Genomic DNA, 21,096 nt, shown 5'->3' with positions numbered 1-21,096 from the left:
CGCCCACCACCACGCTTCCCCTCCTTCGGCTCGCACGCTTCGCTCCTCCGTGGGGTCCCGCCTCCTGGGCGCGCGCGAAGAGTTGAGGCCAGAGGCATTCTCGGGATTGTAGTCCCAGCGCGGGGAGCCCGCTAAGGAGAAGCAGCTCTGGCCTACATTCCCCATGGTGCCATGCGGCGCTGAGCGCTCCCGGATGTGTGCCTGGCGCCGGAAGAGAAGACGGCCCCCCTCTCTCGGCCCGGCCATCTTGTGGGAAGAGCTGAAGCAGGCGCTCTTGGCTCGGCGCGGCCCGCTGCAATCCGTGGAGGAACGCGCCGCCGAGCCACCATCATGCCTGGGCACCTACAGGAAGGCTTCGGCTGCGTGGTCACCAACCGATTCGACCAGTTATTTGACGACGAATCGGACCCCTTCGAGGTGCTGAAGGCAGCAGAGAACAAGAAAAAAGAAGCCGGCGGGGGCGGCGTTGGGGGCCCCGGGGCCAAGAGCGCAGCTCAGGCCGCGGCCCAAACCAACTCCAACGCGGCAGGCAAGCAGCTGCGTAAAGAGTCCCAGAAAGACCGCAAAAACCCGCTGCCTCCCAACGTTGGCGTGGTTGACAAGAAAGAGGAGACGCAGCCGCCCGTGGCGCTCAAGAAAGAAGGTAAAGCTGGGGTGCGGAGGTGCAGGAGCCCCGGGATGGAGGGAAGGAGCGAAGGGACTTGGGGCTGCCACTTGCTTCAAAGCACCAAGGGTCCGCGGGAGAATTTGCCGCCGATTTCCCCGCGCGACTAAAAGCCAGGCTCTGCGCAGGTGCTGGGAGCTTGGTAGCCTCAAGTTGAAGCCACCGCCTGCACGGTTCCCGGAGCCACCTCCTTCCCGCCCTGGGCTCTGTGCGGAGGAGCGAGGTCGGGCGATGAGCCGCTGCGGCTCGAGCCGGCTTGGGGTCCAGGGAGGCTGCTGCCTTCCCGCCCGGGTCCTTGGCGGGCGAGCGCGTGGACCGAGGTGCGGCGCGGCGCGGCGGGCCACTTGCCGAAGCGCTCGGCACTTAGGAGATGCGGAGCCGCCTGCGCGTGCACCTCTCAGGTGCTCGGGTCTGGTTTAGGCTCCTGCCCTGCCATCTTGTCCCACGATGGCGCAGGCCACCCCAGCGAAGAGCCGGGGGTCGGAGCTTACTCCTGAGCTGTGCCTGAGCCGGAGGCTGTGTGGCGTAAGCCGCTGTGTGGGGGGAGCCACCTGGGCTTTATGGCCCCCCACCCCTCCACAACCAGGATCTTGGTGTATAACTTGCTGGAGTGAGATAAGATGTGCAGAAGAGGAATTTGGCCGCATGCGGTTAAGCAGAAGCGGGAATTCTGTTAGGAGACTGTGGTTGTGGCAGGAAGCCCTGAGGCTCGTCCTTGGGCCGCGGTCCTTTCTCCCGACTCCCCGTGCTCAGTGTTTTGGGGGGCCGGGCCTGGGCCTCGTGGCGGAAAGGAGTGCAGAGGCTGTCAGAGCGCTCGCCGCGGCAGATTCTCCGTCTGCCGCTTATTCTCCACGTGTGCGGGAAGCGTGGTCAGGATTGCACTGGCGGCTAATAGCTGCTTTCCAGGCGCCGGGTGTTGTCAGAGTTGGCCTGACTTTTGCAGCCTCAGTCGTTACTGGCTGACTATGAAAAAGTAAAACTATTGGGGGTAAGAAAGTGTGCGATCTCTTTGAAATTGCCTTCCTGTAGTTGAAATTACGCCTCACTGCCACGTGTTCCTGAAAGGACCTATTTCTCTTACACATTCATGTAGCATTCAACTAACTTAACAAATCAAAATAATTTACAGTGATCGGCTTTGTTTTTTTTTTTTTTTTTTTGAGAGCTGCTGTGAGGCTCAGACTGAAGAAGCTGGGACCAGTGTGGTGAATAAAGCAATTCTTGTGTTAAAATTACAAGTTTGCAGCAGCGTAGTTGGAGTGTTAGAAAGCATATGTACGTCACTTAGTTTCTGTTGACTACCACTGCCTTGTGTGATTATTTAAACAGTGCTTGAGTTTACCCTCCTGATCATAGTGATTCAAAGAAAAGTTCATGGAAAAAAAGTGAGTCTAAAGCATAAAGTCTATGCTGTACCAGGTAGATGTGTTCACTCTTTTGAATGTTCAAAATTTGAAGCATGCTTTTAAATGCCATAGTTCTTTGAGCATGAAGCCCATTTAGAAAATGAAGTCTTACCTGGAAATTAACCTTGTAAGTTTCAAATTGAGAGAATTATTTTAGAAATTTTTAACCAGGACTGAGTTTGCTGTTCAGTAAGACATTGTTTCCTTGAGGAAACGATTTTGTGTTAGATACCAACATTTTCCTTAGGTCGGTATTTCAGAGCATTCCTAACCTGAAGTTGCATGAATGGAGTGTAATTAAACACAAGGGACTACAACCTGTCAATCCATGTTCCATGTATTAGGGATAGATAGGCCTGTGAACAAAGTCCCTGCCTCTTACTACTGGCAAGTTGTTAACTCCAGTTTTGTTCTGTGCCATTAATAATCGGTCCTGACACAGTGCTAGATGTACTTTAGCTACATGTTCAATGTTGATTTTGTAGTTGGAAGAACTTGAGAATTGATTCAGCAAAGTCACTGAGGTTGTAGACCAGTTTTTTTTTTTTTTTTTTTTAAATAATAGTCTGGAATCTAGTGCAGTTAGTGGGCTTGCCGGTATGTATTAATGTATCAGAAGAAACTTGCTTTTTAAAAAATACCAATTATTTCGCGTTAGATGAGCCTATTTAAATGTTTCTAGATCCTGCAAGTCAGTATTGGGTGGGGAAGCAAGTTGTTAATTGGGTGCATTTGGCTTGGATAGCCTGGGAATTGGTTCTATAGCTCCACCCCAATACATTATGCCTTTTGATGACATTTATTTAAGTGCCTCAGTGTAAGGTCTGACATTTGTGGTCTATTCTGAGAGTTTACAGGGAATGAACCTTAATATTTTAATAACCAGATTGATAATTTACTGTTTGGTCACAGGCTGCTAAATGATTGGGTATGCCCCGGTTGTGTTCCACTTTCTTAGAAAGAACTCGAGAGACATAACTTCAGATTTTGTAAAACCAATTTCTTTACTGCTTTTTGACTTTGTCAGAAATTGTGGTTTGGTAATTTCAGCATACCTGAAATTTCAGTCATGAATTTAGCCATCAATCTATTTATCCTAAGGTCGCCAATAATTCATGTTGGTTACCTTTGTGGGCTTAAGGCATTAACAGGAAAAAAAACCAGTATGGGGGTAGGAAATCAGTAACTAATTAAGATATCTTCCACAGTTTCTGACAATACTGCTTCTGTGTATAAATGTGGTTTTATAAAGATTTTTTGAAAACAAACATACTTGTTAGAGTAAACCTAAAAACAGACTTTCTTCATTCATATTGATAAAAAGCTAAGCTATTTTCCTAGTGGTTACATGACAATTTTTTTTTAGCTAGGTGTCTAATGTAGATGTGTATGCATGGTTTTCATGTATTAGATATTTACAGCTACCTAATGGAAGATAGTAGTTTTCTGGTTAAATAACTATTTTAGATGGTGGATGTTTTTTAATAATATTAAATACCATTTGTTTTCCTTTCAGTGTGTAATTTCATAGAATTATGGGTCTTTTTACTCAATTTTTTTTTTTTTAGATTATATAGACTAAAATAGCACGACTTTTTTTTTTGGTTGATTTAATTGGTTACTTATGAATGACTGTTGGTATTATTTTCTTTGATACTTTAAAGCCAAAATGTATCTCTTGTCTACAGTTTCTTTAAATTATCAGTAGGCTGACATCTTAAAAGGTGAGGAGGAATGACTGCTCAAATGACTTCAAGACAGTTATAGAGAATGCTTTAATGTGGGAAGATAACTTGGCAAACTAAATAGAAGTTCACAACAAACTTTGTTTTTAAGAATTTCCCTAAAATACTTTGTTACACATTAGGAATGGTGGGTGTTTGCTTTTTCCAATGGCAAATGCTAGTTAGTGGACTGAAAAAGTAGCACCATGGTTTTTGGATAGCCTAGGACTAAACTTTTTGTATTGCAGAGATAATTTGCTTACACAGGTTATCTAATGTTCTAGGAATAAGACGAGTTGGGAGAAGACCTGATCAACAACTTCAAGGTGAAGGGAAAATAACCGAGAGAAGACCCGAAAGGCGGCCACCTCGTGAAAGAAGATTTGAAAAGCCACTAGAAGAAAAGGGTGAAGGAGGCGAGTTTTCAGTTGATAGGTAAGATTTCTTTTTTTAGAAAAAGTCTTCATGCTTTGTCAGTGCTTAGTCCTGTATTAACACAAAGCTGTCACTCGGGCATCATTGCCAGGTAGCAGAGAGGCCGATCGCATTTACCAGTTTCTGAGGTATCTGAGTATACTGTTATCCTCAGACCTTTGGATAACACCAGATTTTGACTTAAAAGAAAAATGCTCTTTAAATAGTAAAAAAGGTTATTCATTCTGTAGGTTAGATGTGCTTAGTTTAGTTTTTAAATGTATTGGAGAATAATAGTGTTACTTGATTATAATCAGTGACTAATAGTGAAAACTAGTAGTTATGCACTAGTAGTAATGCTTTGGAGCAGGAGTCGGGAATGGCCAACTTTTGGGCTGTGTGAAGTGTAAGAAATTATTCGGTTTGGTCCTGCCAAGGCAACTGCAAGTGGGACTTGAAATTCAAGAACTTTTGCAGGCTAATTTTTTTAAGTTGATAATTTTGTATGACCTGAGAGTGACGTTATAAACATCCAAAAGGCCCTTGGCAGAAAGAAAGGTTCCGTACCCCTGTGAGGATTCCAAAAACAGTTTTCTTCTGGGAATGGGAGCTTCCTGGTTCTGATTTCCTTTATGTGTTTAGAAATAGACTAGAATTTTCTAAAGCATGTCTTTAACTGTTGAGTTATGAGCCAGTAAATGTGTTTTTGAGTGCTTGAATAGATTTCTCTTACTCTTTTTTTTTGGAAACCATGGAAATCTAAATTTTTAAATTTTATATTGTAGGCCTATAATTGACCGACCTATCCGAGGCCGTGGTGGTCTTGGAAGAGGTCGAGGAGGCCGTGGACGTGGAATGGGCCGAGGAGATGGATTTGATTCTCGTGGCAAACGTGAATTTGACAGGCATAGTGGAAGTGATAGATCGTAAGTCTTATATTGGTTTTTATTTTATGTTTATATTTTAATGCATTTATTTAATAAACAAAATTTGAATTTCTAGAACTAAAGAGTATTATGTTAACTCAGTTTTGTTAGTTCTTTTTCACATTACAGTGGTCTGAAGCACGAGGACAAACGTGGAGGTAGCGGATCTCACAACTGGGGAACTGTCAAAGATGAATTAACGTTGGTATTCCGATTTTTTTTTTAATAAAATTTTTTTAATAAAATGGATCCTAAACTAATCTAGAGTCTTACCTATACATTTATTAAATTTTGTTCCTGGAACAAGAATGGATGTTCTTATTTCAGAGATAGTGTCTTAAAAGACAATGCCTTATGGGATAGATTTGGGATACAGTATATCAAATGAGCAATTATTCTATACTTCTGTATACTTGTATATGTTACTAATTTTTTTTTCATGTGAATATAAAGCTTTTTCTTGATATTTTACATTGAAGTTACTTGAGGATTCTAATGATTTCCTTTGTGTCTTTAATAGTCACTTTTCTAGCTGCTTACATTCTGGTTCTTGTTAACTTGTTAATAAGCCTGTGAAACACCAGTAGTTGATTTTGTTTTCTTAGAGCTCTACTGGGGAATAAATTTAGTAGGAAAAGACAAACGATTATAAAGTTTTTAATTGTTATGAAGAACTCTTTGGCTACACGTAAATGGACCTAGATGCTTTTCTTTTTCTTTTCTTTCCTTAGAGAGTCCCCAAAATACATTCAGAAACAAATATCTTATAATTGCAGTGACTTGGATCAATCAAATGTGACTGAGGAAACACCTGAAGGTGAAGAACATCCAGTGGCAGACACTGAAAATAAGTAAGTGGTGTGATGTAGCAGTGATGCTTCAGCAGTGAACACAGTGTGGGTTTTTACCAGTAAGATGTCATTGACTTCATGTTATTTGATGCATTTTTGACAAGGGACTTATTCTTCAAGTACTGTTTAGAAGGTTGCTTCACACATGTATACATTTGTCATTAATGGTTTGGAAAATGAAAATTCTAATGTGACTATTTCTGTTTGGTCATTTTACCGTTGTCATATATCTTTAAAAGTCAAGAATATACAAAGTTTAGTAAAACCTGTTAGCCCTTCTGGAGTAAGGTGCCATGCATTTGACCTGATTCCCTTATTTGGTAACTGTCTTGTTCTCAGATATCATAGGTAGGAACAGGAAAATAGTGTTGGAAGTTTCTAAAATGTTAGAGAATATCAAATTTGTATCTCATAGAATTTTTTTGACATTTTACAATGGCAAATTGTAGGGCCGGCACTGTGGCTCACTTGGTTAATCCTCCGCCTGCGGTGCCAACATCCCATATGGATGCTGGGTTCTAGCCCTGGTTGCTCCTCTTCCAGTCCAGCTCTCTGCTGTGGCCCGGGAGGGCAGTGGAGGATGGCCCAAGTGCTTGGGCGCCTGCACCTGCATGGGAGACCAGGAGGAGGCACCTGGCTTCTGGCTTCGGATCGGTGCAGCGCCGGCTGTGGCGGCCATTTGGGGGGTGAACCAGCGGAGGGAAGAACTTTATCTGTCTCACTGTCTATGACTCTACCTGTCAAATAAAAAGAAAAAAAAAAGGCAAATTGTAAGACTGTAAGACAGTTTATTTTTTAAAGGTATTATCCTTTTTATTCAGTAATTTAAAAAAATTACTTGTTCTTTGGTCTCACACATGCCCTAACTTGGCAGGTGATGTTATGCTTAAAATGCACACAGGTATTTCTAGCCAATCAATAGGCATAGTGTAGTTTACATGAGATCTGAGGGCATGGAGTTTAAAACTAGAAATTAGTTTCATCTCTTTTTTTCCCCCAACAGTATAAAATTTGGAGCATAGTATTACTTTTTTAAAAAGATTTATTTATTTATTTGAAAGGCAGAGATACAGGGAGGGAGAGATCTTCCATCTGCTAGTTCCCTTCCAAAATGGCCATAACAGCCAGGGCTGGGCTAGGCAGGAGCCAGGAGCTTCATTTGGGTCTCCCACATGGGTGCAGGGTCCCAAGCACTTGGACCATCATCTTCCATTGCTTTCCCAGGCACATTAGCAGGGAGCTGGAGTGTCCTTATGGGATGCCAGTGCTGCAGATGGTGGTTTAACTTGCTGAGACACAGCACTGGCCCCACCATCTTGTTTTAAAATGTGTGAGGAACCAAAGATCAGAATGTGTTATTAGTTCATTAGCTTTGTTTTTCTGGGTTAGGTAGAATACCTTATTTAAAGTTTTTATTTTTCCAAAGGTAAGAGATTTAAGCTGAAAAATTGCATAAATGTTCCTTGTAGTTTTAATCAGCCCAGGCGGAAGTTATATGCTACTTATTTGTTAAGTCATGGTTTAAAGTCTTGGATTTACAGGTTATTTAGGGCATTGATTTTGCTTTGAACTTTTTGTTTTTAGTTAGAACAAGAGTATGTCTGTATGAGGTGCTTTTTTTTTTTTTTTTAAATATTCATTCATTTACTTGAGAGACATAGTTACAGACTGAGAAGGACAAAGAAGTCCTCCATCTGCTGGTTCACTCCCCAAAAGGCTGTAATGGCTGTAGCTGAGCCAATCTGAAGTCAGGAGCTGAGAGCCATGCAGTTGCAGGGGCCTAAACACCTGGGCCATCCTCCACTGCTTTCCCGGGCCACCAACAGGGAGCTAGGTTGGAAGAAAATCCTCTCTACTAGCTATTTTTAAGTACATGGTTATTGTCTTTTTTTTTTTTTTAAGATATATTTATTTATTTGAAAGAGTTACACAGAGAGGGGAGAGGCAGAGAGAGAGAACGAGGTCTTCCATCTGCTGGTTCACTCCCCAGTTGGCCACAACGGCCGAAGCTGTGCTGATCCGAAGCCAGGAGCCAGGAATTTCTTCCTGTCTCCCACACGGGAGCAGGGGCCCAAGTACTTAGGCCATCTTTTACTGCTTTCTCAGGCCATAGCAGAGAGTTGGATGGGAAGTGGAGCAGCCGGGTCTCGAACCGGTGTCCATATGAGATGCCGGGACTACAGGCGACGGCTTTACCTGCTACGCCACAGCGCCGGCCCCATGGTTGTTGTCAACCATAGTAACCCTACTGTACTATAGGAACACTAGAAATTATCCCTCCTATACCTGTTAAACACCCTTTCTCTGTCTTTCCTCTCAGTTCTCTTCCTAGCCTCTGAAAACCACTATTCTACTCTCCAGTTGCTTTCACATATAAGTGTTAACAAGGATATTTGTCTTTCTGTGCCTGACTTGACTTCATTTAGCATGTCTTCCAGCTCCATCTTTGTTGGTGTATGAAAGGAAGGGTTTCCTTTTTAAGGCTGAATAGTATTCCCTTTATCCATTTTCTTCATCCATTCACCTGTTCATGGGCACCTAAGATAATTCTGTAACTTGGCTGTTGTGAATAGTGTTGCAGAAAACATGAGGGTACAGCTATCTCTTCAATATACTGATTTTGTTTCTTTTTGAATTGCTGAACCCTATGGAGTTCTATCTCAAGTTTTATGATGAACCTGCATATTGTTGTTTCCATAATAGCTGTAGGAATTGAATTCCCACCAATGATGTGTGAGAGCCCCCATTCTATGGATCCTCTCCCGCAGTTATTTTTTGTCTTTGGATGATAGCTATTCTGACTGGGATGAGATGTTGTCTCATTGTGGTTTTGTTTTACAGTTCCCTGATGGTTAGTGTTAAGCATTTTTTTTGTCAGATTATTTGCCTGGGTTTTAATGATTCGGTGTTTTGTTTTGCTGTTTGAATTTTTTATGTATTCTGGATGTAAATGCCATGTCATGGATAGTTTACTCTTATGTCTCCCATTCTATACGTTATCTCTTCACTGTTGATGATTTCCATAAGCTTTTTATTTTGATGTAATCCTATTTCTCAGTTTTTGCTTTTGCCATTGTTTTTCGGGTCATATCCAAAGTATTTTTTCCTAGATCACTGTTCTGAAATGTTTCCTGTTTTCTTCTAGTACTTGCAGTTTTGGGTCTTACATTTAAGTCTGATCTGTTTTGAATTAATCTTTGTGTGCGGTGAGAGATGGTACTAACTTCATTTACCAGCACCATTTTTTGGAAGAGACTGTCCATTCTTTACTGCACGAAGTATGGTCTTGGTGCTTTTATCAAAAATCAGCTAAAAATATATGGGTTTATTTGGGTTCCCTGCTTAATTAGTGTATGTGTCTGTTTTTATGTAGGGCAGTGATAATTACAGAACAAACTGAAATCAACTAAGGAGCAGATGCTCTTTAAAAATTTTCCTGTTCTCCAGGCAGAATGGGTGAACCACTGTAAATGGTGGGAGGGAGAATCATTACATGGGTTTGTTTGGCTATGGGAAAATGATTGACTGTCAGATAGTAGATACAAATATTTGTTACTAGGAGGTGCTGTTTTGCACTTGGTAACATTCATTTATGAGTCTTCATGGAAGCCTAATTTTGTGTGGAAACCTAACTGATCAGTTGTGATTGGTGAGTTAGTGAATGCTATGTAAGCATTTTTGGGCACCAGCAGTACCAAATGTAACACTTTATTTGCCTAAGTTTGAATTGCTTTCATTGTGGTCTCCAAAGATTATAACTGTTTACAAGTATAGATAGGGTATTGGAAGCAAATCCTTAGTTCAGGACCCAGGATTGAAATTGGGGATAGCTGGTTTGAAAGATAATGAACTCGTCAGTCTCATTCCAGTGTAGGGGAGAATCAACTTTGTATTGTGTGTTGCATGTGGAAGTTTACACTTAAGAAGCGTGGCTTTGGCTGACTTTGAATACCTTATAGTTTCCAGAGTTTCTATTTGGTTCTCATTTAATCCTTAATTCTTAAAGGTGGGTGTCATGGCTTCATGATGTGATAAAAAGGTAAGCTGAGTTCTATTCATGGCTGTGTCACAATTGATAGGTTACTAGGACTGTATTTAGATCCTTAGTTTTCTCATCTGTAAACCGAGACAGTTGGGCTTGGTGATGTACAAGATCTTGGCAGTTCAGTTTAAACTTACTCTAGGAAGATTTCTTTTTCCTTCCCAACCTCCCTTCCTCTCTTTCTCTTCAGTCCCCCTTACTTGCCAGGGGGAGATCTTTCATCTACTGGGTCATTCTCCAAATGCCTGCAATGGCCAGGCTGAAGCTTGAGGTCCTGAGCTCTATCTGGGTCTCCTGTGTGAGTGGAAGGGGATCAAGTACTTGAGCTGTCACCTGCTCTGCCAGTATATACTACCAGGAAGCTAGGTTGGAAGCAGACTAGCTTGAAATTGAACCAGTACTCCAAAATGGAATGTGGGCTCCCTAAGCGGTGACTTAACCTGCGTCACAACACCCACCCCATTGCTCTAGGAAGTTTTGATATAAAATTTGTCAAGAGAGAGCTGTTTGCACTTCTAAGGCTAACCAAATCACCTGCTATGTTTGGAAAGAAGCAGGGCTCCCAAAATAGTAAATGAGTTGTTTGATGAAAGATGGAAATTGAAATGAGACTAAAATAGTGGATTCTCAGACCTGTGCATTGTTTCTGTAAATAGAGTAAAAGTTAATATTGAGTAGTTAGCTACCTTGAGAATTACATTTGTTTATAGTTAATTTGCTATTAAAAATTGAAGCCAGTGTTTTTGTGGGCAGTTTGGTTAATCTGTTCATAGACAAGGTAACTTGCCATTTTGTATGTGAGGATACTTCAGAAAGGACAGTGGGATTACGACATAATTTGTGGCCCAGTGTGTTAACCACTGCTTGTGATGCTGGCATCCCATATGAGTGCTGGTTCATGTACTGCCCACTTCATTTATCCATCCAGCTCCTTATTAGTGTGCCTGGGAAGGCGGTGGAAGATGGCCCAAGTGGTTGGACCCCTGCCACCCACATGGGAGACCCAAATGGAGTTACAGGCTCCTGGCTTCAGCCTAGCCCAGCCCTGGCCATTGCGGCCATTTGGAGAGTTATGGATGACAGATGGGAAATCTTTCTTTCTCTAACTCTTGCTTTTCAAATGAATCTTTAAGAGAAGCTTATTTTAATGTACAAATTGAAATCTATGCATGGTTTTTTCATAATAGACATTTTCTGAGAACTTGGAAGATTTATTTGTAGGATTTGTAGAAATACCATTTTTGTTTTGGTTTGTCTTAAGTGCTACTTGCCGAAATAAAGGATAGAGGAACAGTTTATTTTACATTTTAGAATATGAAATCTGGTTGGTCACCAGGCATTCTGGATGAAATATCTTAAGTCCTATGTGAGTATCCTGAAAACCTAAGTGTTTCAGGAGGAAACAGGTCAAGGATTTTAATTACATAAGCAGGTACAGTTTTTAAATTAGTTTGATTTTTAAAAATGTACATTAAAGGATTGGTAAGGCCAATTATTGTTATGTTACTGATGAGTTTTGAAAAAAATTACATATTCCTCAATTATCTATACTTCATAATCAACAACTGCTGAATTCTTGGATTCTGTTAACAGCTATAGAAAAAACTGTGATACTCCCATCCTTGGATAATTTTTCTATAAATATTACCAACCAGTCAAGTTAACTTCTTACAGCTATAAATTTGAAATACTTATGTAAATCATGCAAGTCCTCTACCAGGTATAAAGTTAAAACATCTTTTCACAGGGAAAACGAAGTGGAAGAGGTAAAGGAAGAGGGTCCAAAAGAGATGACTTTGGATGAGTGGAAGGCAATTCAGAATAAAGACCGGGCAAAAGTAGAATTTAATATCCGAAAACCAAATGAAGGTGCTGATGGGCAATGGAAGAAAGGATTTGTTCTTCATAAATCAAAGAGTGAAGAGGTAAACTTTAAGTTTGGTGCTGTTTGACAATATTCAGGTGTGACTTGAATTGTATGCATAAATTTTGTATGAAGTTTCCCAAGGATAATAGGGTTAATTCAAAAAGTTGATGGAAAATGGAATTAACAGACATAATTCCTGTGAATGTTTTTAAGACTTACGATCCGAAGCCAGGAGCCAGGTGCTTCTTCCTGGTCTCCCACGTGGGTGCAGGGGCCCAAAACGTGGGCCATCCTCTACTGCTTTCCCAGGCCATAGCAGAGAGCTGCATTAGAAGTGGAGCAGCTGGCACAGATACGGGCGCCCATATGGGATGCCAGAGTCACAGGTGGCAGATTAACCTGCACCACAATGCCAGCCCTCTTTCAGTTTTCTAAATTAAAGAATGGCTTTAGAATAAACTTGGAAATATTAGAATACTTTCTTTTTTTTAAAAAAAAAAAAGCTTTATTTACTTGAAAGGCAGATTTAGGTCTCCCATTCATTGGTTCACTCCCAGATGGCTGCAGTAGCCAGGGTTGGGCCAGGCTGAAGCCAGAACCAGTAGCTTCCTTCAGGTCTCTTATGTGGGTGGCAGGGCCCCAAGCACTTGTGCCATTGTCCAGTGCTTTCCCAGGCACATATGCAGTGAGCTGAATGTAAAGTGGAGCAGCTGGGACACAAACCTGTGCCCATACCTGCTACACTATAACACTAGGCCCTTTTCTTACTTAAGTCTTTGGAGATGAAGTTGTTAGTGTGTCTGAGTAAGACAAAACAATTTCTGGTTGAGGAATCATGAAAGTTCTTGGAGAAATTGTTCACTTGAACTGTACAGATTTATGTAAGATTTGCCTGGCCTCCTCTAAGACAGTTTTTTGTTAGGCTTTGGGGTTCTGACTGGACTTTCCCTGAATGAATACCATATACTCATAAAATTCTAGTTGTAATTTGGGTAATTCCATTAATACCCTGAAGTGTCTTGCTTTTTTTCTTTCTAAGCTTAAGATTTATTGATTGAATCATCTGAAAAGCAGAGACAGGTCTTCCATCAGCAGATTGATTTCTCAAAAGGTCACAACAGCTAAGGTTGAAGCCAGGAGCCAGGAATTCCATCCAGGTTTCCCACATGGGTGGCAGGAATTCAAGTACTTGAGCCATCATTCTCTGCTTCCCAGGCACATCAACAGGAAGCTGGATGAGGAGCAGAATAGCTAGAATTTGAACTGGCAGAGATGTAAGCATCTCAAGTAGCAGTTTAACTCACTGCACCATAATGCTCGCCTAGTGCCCCAAAGTCTCTTGGTGGTGTGTTTCTATACCTTGATATCCTATCTTCTGTATTTTACATTGAGCTTCCCAAAAATAACTAAAGTGTTCCCCTCTTATCCATGGTTTTGCTTTCTGCAGTTTCAGTTACCCACAGTCAACTGAGGCCTGAAAATACTATATGGAAAATACCAGAAATACTATAATACATAAATTTAAATAGCATGCCATCATCAGTAGCCTAATCAAATCTCATGCTGGCCTGCCTTCTCCCACGTAATGTGTGAATCATTCCTTTGGCCAGCCTATCCACACTGTATGCACTGCCTATCCATTAGTCACTTAAGTAGCTTGTGTGTAGTAACATGTATTATGTATAGGGCTTGGTATTATCTAAGATTTCTGACAGCCACTAGGGAGGTCTTAGAGTCTATTCTCTGTGGATCAGTGGAGACTAGTATACAAGGCAGTTTTTATCAGAGATGTTTGAAAATGTGGTTCTGAATGAAAAGTAAGATATCTTCATTCTCAAAACACTTATATGCGTGGGCCTTTAAAATTTGTGGCTTTGTGGTATGTATCCTTGTTTACATTTGGCCTATGTGGCATTGTCATTTGAGTAATCAAATTTTCAAGTTTTGTGTTTAACACTTTGGTTCCCTGAAATATCTTGTTTCTCATGATAAACGTGAAGTACTTAGGGGAAAGAAAAACCTTAACTGCTTCAGAAATGGAGGACTGAGGTCAAACTTCTGTTCACTTGTTATACTCTAGATGCTCTCAAAAGTAACTGCTCTAAAAGTAATATTTGCCAATCTATCCTAGCCTTAAATGTTAGGGATGTGTTCTGAACCTTCAGGCTTCCTCTTACTGCAGTAATACCTTCTAGGTATTTCAGTAGGGTGTTATTGTATGCTGTTTTTGCTTCTAGGTTCTAAGTTTGATAGTTAATTGGCATTATTTGTTTGAAATAGCCAATATTTAAAACATAGACAACAATATACATTTGTTTCTTAGTTCCTTTAAACTTAATATTAGAATCTATCACCTTTCTGTTTTTTGTTTTTTAAGATTTATTATTTGAAAGGTAGAGTTAAAGAGAGGCGGGGCAGAGAGGGAAAAAAAAGACACACACAAACACACAGAGGTGTCTTCCATCCACTGGTTCACTCCCCAGATGGCTGCAATGGCTAGAGCCGGGTCCATCCAAAGCCAGGAGCTTCTTCCAGGTTTCCTCATGCAGGTGCAGGGGCCCAAGGACTTAGACTATCTTCCGCTTTCTCAGGCCATAGCAGAGCACCAGATTGGAAGTGGAGCAACCGGGATTCGAACCAGTGCCCATGTGAGAAGCTGGCACTGCAGGCGGTGGCTTTATCTGCTATGCCACAGTGCTGTCCCCTATTTTAAAAAAAAAAAATTTTTTTTAACTGTGAAAGAGTTACAGAAACAGGGAGAGTCAAAGATTTGCCATCCGCTGAGTCAACTCCCCAGATGGCTACAGTGGCCAAGGGAGGGCCATGGTGAAGCCAGGACCTAAGAGCTTCATTGGGGTCTCCCACTATGTGGCAGGGGTCCATCTTGGACCCTCTGCTGCTGCTTTCCTGCATGGGTTAGCAGGGAGCTGAACAAGTAGAGCAGCCAGGACACAAACCAGTGCCCATATGGGATGCTGGAGTTGCAGATGGCAATTTTATCTGCTGGGCTGCAGTGCTGGGTCCAGATTTTGATTTTTTTTTTTTTTTTTTAAATAAAGAGATGCTCACCCTGGTGTATTTTTACACAACCTGAGGAATCTATACATAATAATGTATTTTCCCAAGTCATAATTGGCAGAATGTAAAACGAGACTTTCTTTATAACTTTGAAAGAGATTATCATTAGTAGAAACCCTGTGTCCTAGATCCAGAGGTCTGCATCAAGGAGTAAACATCAGGAATCCTGATATGAAGAGCATATTTATAATGTTCATCCAGGCTTCCCTGCTGAAGGTGACAATGTAGGTGTGGGATGGAGACCAGCCAATTTGGGTTAATTGTGATTGTTTTTAATTAAGGACTGCTGATAACACTTGGAATTTAAGGTTAGAGAAATTTGAGAGAGAAAGTGAAGGGAGGAATTCTTCCTCCAGGGTCACTTTAGCTGAGCCCAAAGCTTACCAATTACTTATAGAGATGTTGATTTATTTTTTTCCCACAAAGTTCAGTTTGGATTTTTAAATTTATTTTTAGGAGAAAGTTCATCTATTAATTAAAGTTCCCTATTAATTACTCAGTGGCCTTCACTTAACGTTTTAGGCTCACGCTGAAGACTCTGTTATGGACCATCATTTCCGGAAGCCAGCAAATGATATAACGTCTCAGCTGGAGATCAATTTTGGAGACCTAGGCCGCCCAGGACGTGGTGGCAGGGGAGGGCGAGGTGGACGTGGGCGTGGTGGACGTCCGAACCGTGGCAGCAGGACTGACAAGGTAATTTTAAGACTAATTTTTCCTTTTTATGTAATTTAGAGACCTTTTCTGGTAAATCACTGGCTGATTTCTTTTGAGAGTGTAAAAGGTAGAAAAGGTAACCATGCCCTCTAGAAACTAGCGTTTAGATTATAAACTCTAGTTTTTGTTTAAAGCACTTAAATGATCATTTTACAGAAGAGGAGATTCAGATACAGGGAATCACGTTAACTTGGCTTTCGCGAGGTTCTTCCTGAAATACCAATCTATTACTTTGATCATTATTTACTGTTTTTATGTCTCGGCTTAACATAACCGTGTGTCCTTTGTATAATTACTTTTGTGACACATGATTATTGGTCTTGTTGATTTTATTTTTTAAAGAATTATTTTTATTTATTTGGAAGAGCTACACAGAGAAGGAAAGGCAGAGAGAGAGAGAGGTCTTTCATTCCGCTGGTTCACTCCCCAAATTACCGAAACGGCCAGAGCTGAGCTGATCCGAAGCCAGGAGCCTCCTCCATGTTTCCCACGAGGTGTAGGGGCCCAAGGAGTTGAGCCATCCTCCACTGATTTCCCAGGCCATAGCAGAGATCCAGGATGCAAACCTGTGCCCATATGGGATGCTGGCGCTGTAAGCCGGGGCTTTAACCTGCTGCGCCACAGCGCTGGCTCTTGTTCTTGATTCCTCACTAGATTTTTCTGTCCGAGCTGGGATTTTGCTTTTGTCCTTACTTAATGTAATATTTCCAATGCCTTTTGCAGTGTGTGGCTCAAAGCAGTATATTTTTTATTAAAAATTTTTTAACCGACATAAAAATTGTATAAATTTATGGGATCCTGTGTGGTGTTTTGTTACATGTATGCATTGTGTAATGTCCAGTCAGGGTAAATATATATATTTTTTCAAGATTTTATTTATTTATTTGAGAGGTAGAGTTAGACAGTGAGAGAGAGAGAGAAAGGTCTTCGTCCGTTGGTTCACTCCCCAAATGGCCGCAGTGGCTGGATTGGTGCCTATCTGAAGCCAGGAGCTTCTTCCTAGTCTCCCATGCGGGTGCAGGGGCCCAATCATTTGGGCCATCTTCTGCTTTCCCAGGCCACAGCAGAGGGTTGGATTGGAAGAGGAGCAGCCAGGACTCGAACCGGTACCCATATGGGATGCCGGCACCGCAGGCAGAGGATAAACCTATTGCGCCATTGTGCCGGCCCTATAAATATATATATTTATTTATTTATTAATTAATTTTTTTTGACAGGCAGAGTGGACAGTGAGAGAGAGAGACAGAGAGAAAGGTCTTCCTTTGCCGTTGGTTCACCCTCCAATGGCCGCCGCGGTTGGCTCGCTGTGGCCGGTGCACCGCACTGATCCGATGGCAGGAGCCAGGTGCTTCTCCTGGTCTCCCATGGGGTGCAGGGCCCAAGCACTTGGGCCATCCTCCACTGCACTCCCTGGCCACAGCAGAGAGCTGGCCTGGAAGAGGGGCAACCGGGACAGAATCCGGCGCCCTGACCAGGACTAGAACCCAGTGTGCTGGCGCTGCAGGCGGAGGATTAGCCTAGTGAGCCGCGGCGCCTGCCTCTATAAATATATTTATTTCAAGCATTTAAAGATAAGTTCTTCATGAAGTACTTTGGTAGATGCCCAAGTAACTCACAGCGTTGAACTCAGATCTGTCTGCCAAGGTCTGTGCTTTCAGTGACAATGTGTTATTAAGCTAAAGTATTAAAGGTAACTTTTGAGTAATTTTTTTCTTAGGATTTAGCTTGGAAATAACTTGTAAGATCTTGAATTCTCAATATCTGATAAATTTGGAGACCCATATGCTTGATTGAGTCTTAACTGTATTTGATTATGGTGCTGACTTAAATGTTAGATTTAATGGTCATTATTAACAATGTAGTGTTATTTTGTTCTTCCTTTGACGTCAGTTTTTTTTTTTCAATGTTAGTGATTTGTATGTGGTCCTTTTCAATACACTTCTTTTCAATTTTGTATTTTAGGCTGTAAACAGTAATTGGATCCCTTTCTAGCATTGTGAATGCTGCCTAAATTATTGTTAGTTGGTTTCTTAGCGTGCCTTTTTTTTTCTTTTAAATATTATTTGAAAGAGTTATAGAGAGAAGGAGAGGCAGAGAGAGAGGGAGGGAGGTCATCTATCCACTAGTTCTCTCCCTAGTTGGCTCCAACGGCCAGAACTGCACCGATCTTGAAGCCAGGAGCCAGGAACTTCCTCTGGGTCTCCCACGTGGGTGCAGGGGCCCAAGGACTTGGGCCATCTTCCACTGCTTTTCCAGGCCACAGCAGAGAGCCGGATCGAAAGTAGAGCAGCTGGGTCTCAAACCAGTGCCCATATGGGATGCTGGCACTGTAGGCGGGGGCTTAGCCTGCTACACCACAGTGCCAGCCCCAGCATGCTTTCACGTGGATGCTGTTCTTAAAGCATACATGTCCCATGTAAATCTCCATGAGTGATTTATTAGCAAACCTAAGACAGCTTGTGCTTGTTACCAGAGAATTTAGAGTTTTGTATTTAAACATAGGCACTGGCAGTGTATTTTCAATATCTGAGAATTTGTGGTTAATACAGTTTACTTTTCTTTTTCAGTCAAGTGCGTCTGCTCCTGATGTGGATGACCCAGAGGCATTTCCAGCTCTGGCTTAACTGGATGCCATGACAACCTTGGTTCCTTGGTGGACCCTCCTGTTCAAAGCTTTTGCATGCTTATTAAGGATCCCAAACGACTAAGAAATTTAAAAAACAAACAAAAAAAAAAGACTGTCATTCATACCATTCACACCTAAAGACTGAATTTTATCTGTTTTGAAAATGAACTTCTCTCGCTACACAGAAGTAACAAATATGGTAGTCAGTTTTGTATTTAGAAATGTATTGGTAGCAGGGATGTTTTCATAATTTTCAGAGATTATGCATTCTTCATGAATACTTTTGTAATGCTGCTTGCAAATATGCATTTCCAAACTTGAAATATAGGTGTGAACAGTGTGTACCAGTTTAAAGCTTTCACTTCATTTGTGTTTTTTAATTAAGGATTTAGATGTTCCCCCAATTACAAACTGGTTTTAAATATTGGACATAATATTGGTTTTAATACCTGCTTTGCATTTTCACACATGGTCAACTGGGACATGTAAACTTTGATTTGTCGAATTTTATGCTGTGTGGAATACTAACTACTTTATTGTATTTTAACTTAGTTTTAATATTCTCATTTTTTTTGGGGAAAAATCTTTTTTCACTTCTCATGATAGCTGTTATATATGCTATATCTTTATATACAGAAATACCAGTACTTGAACAAATTCAAAGCACATTGGTTTATTAACCCTTGCCTCCTGCATGGTTCATTAGGTTTAAATTATACCCAATTCACAATTTAAACTATATTTACTTCTAAAATGTGTGACTTTCCCGTTTGAAGAGCCAAACTAGACACTTTATTTGTGATAGTTGTTTAAGATACTTATTACTGCTAGAAACAGCCTGTCAAGTGAAGTAGTTCTATGGGAGTGGGCTCTTTCCTCCCCTCACCAGGGTGGGTGGAATAAGTTGACCTGGCTAATGCATAATATTTAAACTGTTTTGTAAAATAAGTGTCTGGCCACTTGGTATGATTTGTGTGTGTGAAAGTTCTCCAGATCAAAATGGTACATTCACAATCAACAACCCTTAAATCTTCCCTTGTTCTGAAGAAACCAAAGGGCACTGACTACTATAGTAAGATTGGGGGTAGGGGGATATTTTAATTTTTGGAATTTGGAATGCAGACAGCTTTACTTTATAAGGTTGAAACAGCAGCACCATTCATAAAATATAAACCAAAAATCCTTTTTTCCAAATTTCCTATATTGCTATTAATTGGTCTTCATTTTATAGATGAATGTTCCATAAAAAGTGATAATTAACTTTCCCTCTTCCATTTGGAAATTAGGTAAGTAATGGATTCCTAGAATGGGAGTATCACTTACTAAAATGTGGATAGACTGGTGAATAAACAGGTTTTCTAGGATTTTTAAATTTTCTGCCACATTTAGGTGTTAAATTTTGGCACTCAATTTTCAGTAGTTTTCTACTTCTGAATGATAATATTCAGTTTTTAAACTGTTGGAAATTTAAACATGCCTGCAATTCAGCTGATTGGTTCTCACATATTCTGAAAGAAATTGTACAGTACAAGAGTATGCATTCGAATTTGAGTCTAGTTAGTTACCTAGGAGTCTGACATCCTAGGATGGAGGTAACTGTTTTTTAATGATGGATAAATTTGTGCTGGTGTTTTGGATCTTATGATGTTGAGCACGTTCTGCACTGGTGCTAATGTCAAATATAATTTTATATTTACAAATATACCTGCTACCCAGAGCAAGTATTGACCCCTCTTGAGATTGCAGCATATGCACTCCTAAATCAGTGTGTTTAGACTTGGAAGTATCTAAATCATTTCCAAACATGTAACATGTTTATAAACCTTGATTGCAACAACCTGATTTTAGAAAACACCTGCTAGTAAAACCTGTCAGGCATTGTTACTAGAGAAAACACAGCAATATCTGGTATGTTGCAAGCTTTCAGGACAGCCTAAGCTTGAAAAAATTGGTCCATTAGTTGTATCTGATGGGTGTAAGTTTGCCTCCTAGTTCACTTTGTCAAGAGCTAAAACTGTGAACCTAACTTTCTCTTATTGGTGGGTAAAAATGAAATAAAGATTTATTTTCATGCTCACTTAAAAGCATAAAAGCAATCAAATAGGAGCCCATTTATTTTCATGTGTTTCCTGGTTTCTGACATCTGCACACCCCAAGATAATGCTGATTTAGTTTTTAAAAGTTTAAATAGATTTGATGTAGAGATTTTATTTTGCAAACCAGGCTGTCAAAATTTGTGAGGATTGCCTATCAATTTTATAATTGGGAAAGTTGAATTCTAAGGACTGGCCAGACATTGGCGTTTCTATTGGAAAATCATATTTTGAATGAAGTTAGTCATACTAATACAAAAATAATCTTTTCATTGGCAAAAAAGAGAATCCCTTTATAATATACAGATTCCTAAAATGCTGGCTGTTTCACTGAGCTTTTTTATACCTTTAAATGGAAACAGTTATCAGAGTTGAAGTTTTTAAGATGGTTTGGATTTAAATAATATGGGGATATGGTTTCTTTGTTAGCTAAATACTATTTTTAAACCTGTGGAGTTGCGAATGATTTTTTAAGTGCGTGCCTAGGTATTAACATCTAGTTTATTTCTATTTTCTTTTTTATTTATTTATTTGAATACAATTAGAGGGAGAGAAAATTCACTCCCCAAATGGCTGCAATGATTTGGGTTGGACCAGACTGAAGTCAGGATCGTGGAACTCCATCCTACTCTCCCACTTGGGTGGCCGGGGCCAGAGTACCTCAGCGTTCTTCCCGCTGCTTTCCAGG

The 21,096-nt window shown here is 40.8% G+C and overlaps 1 protein-coding gene across 4 annotated transcripts; it reads left to right on the top strand.

Annotated features, from left to right (window-relative positions):
• Positions 1-221: 221 nt before the first annotated feature.
• SERBP1 (SERPINE1 mRNA binding protein 1) lies at positions 222-19,263 on the top strand. Of its 4 annotated transcripts, none has more exons than XM_062191513.1 (8): positions 222-643; positions 4,079-4,229; positions 4,994-5,134; positions 5,264-5,335; positions 5,866-5,985; positions 11,775-11,952; positions 15,495-15,668; positions 18,257-19,263. In XM_062191513.1, exons 1-8 carry the CDS (start codon positions 331-333, stop codon positions 18,311-18,313), a joined length of 1,206 nt encoding a protein of 401 aa, XP_062047497.1. In that variant the 5' UTR covers positions 222-330; the 3' UTR covers positions 18,314-19,263. The 4 variants fall into 4 exon arrangements, with proteins under 4 accessions (XP_062047497.1, XP_062047496.1, XP_062047499.1 ...); XM_062191512.1 differs by having other exon boundaries at positions 5,246-5,335; XM_062191515.1 differs by having other exon boundaries at positions 223-643; positions 5,911-5,985.
• The last annotated feature ends 1,833 nt before the right edge of the window (positions 19,264-21,096 follow it).

Source organism: Lepus europaeus, chromosome 5, assembly GCF_033115175.1.
Source record: "Lepus europaeus isolate LE1 chromosome 5, mLepTim1.pri, whole genome shotgun sequence".
In the NCBI taxonomy this organism is placed as follows: Eukaryota; Metazoa; Chordata; class Mammalia; order Lagomorpha; family Leporidae; genus Lepus; species Lepus europaeus.
This window is presented reverse-complemented; position numbering and strand designations above follow the sequence as displayed.

Excerpts from the sequence above, each read along its gene's own strand:
- SERBP1 (XM_062191512.1), top strand. The coding sequence starts at position 331 with ATGCCTGGGCACCTACAGGAAGGCTTCGGCTGCGTGGTCACCAACCGA. Across the intron at positions 4,230-4,993 it reads GGCGAGTTTTCAGTTGATAG|GCCTATAATTGACCGACCTA; the intron begins GTAAGATTTCTT and ends TTTATATTGTAG. Across the intron at positions 5,336-5,865 it reads ACTGTCAAAGATGAATTAAC|AGAGTCCCCAAAATACATTC; the intron begins GTTGGTATTCCG and ends TTCTTTCCTTAG.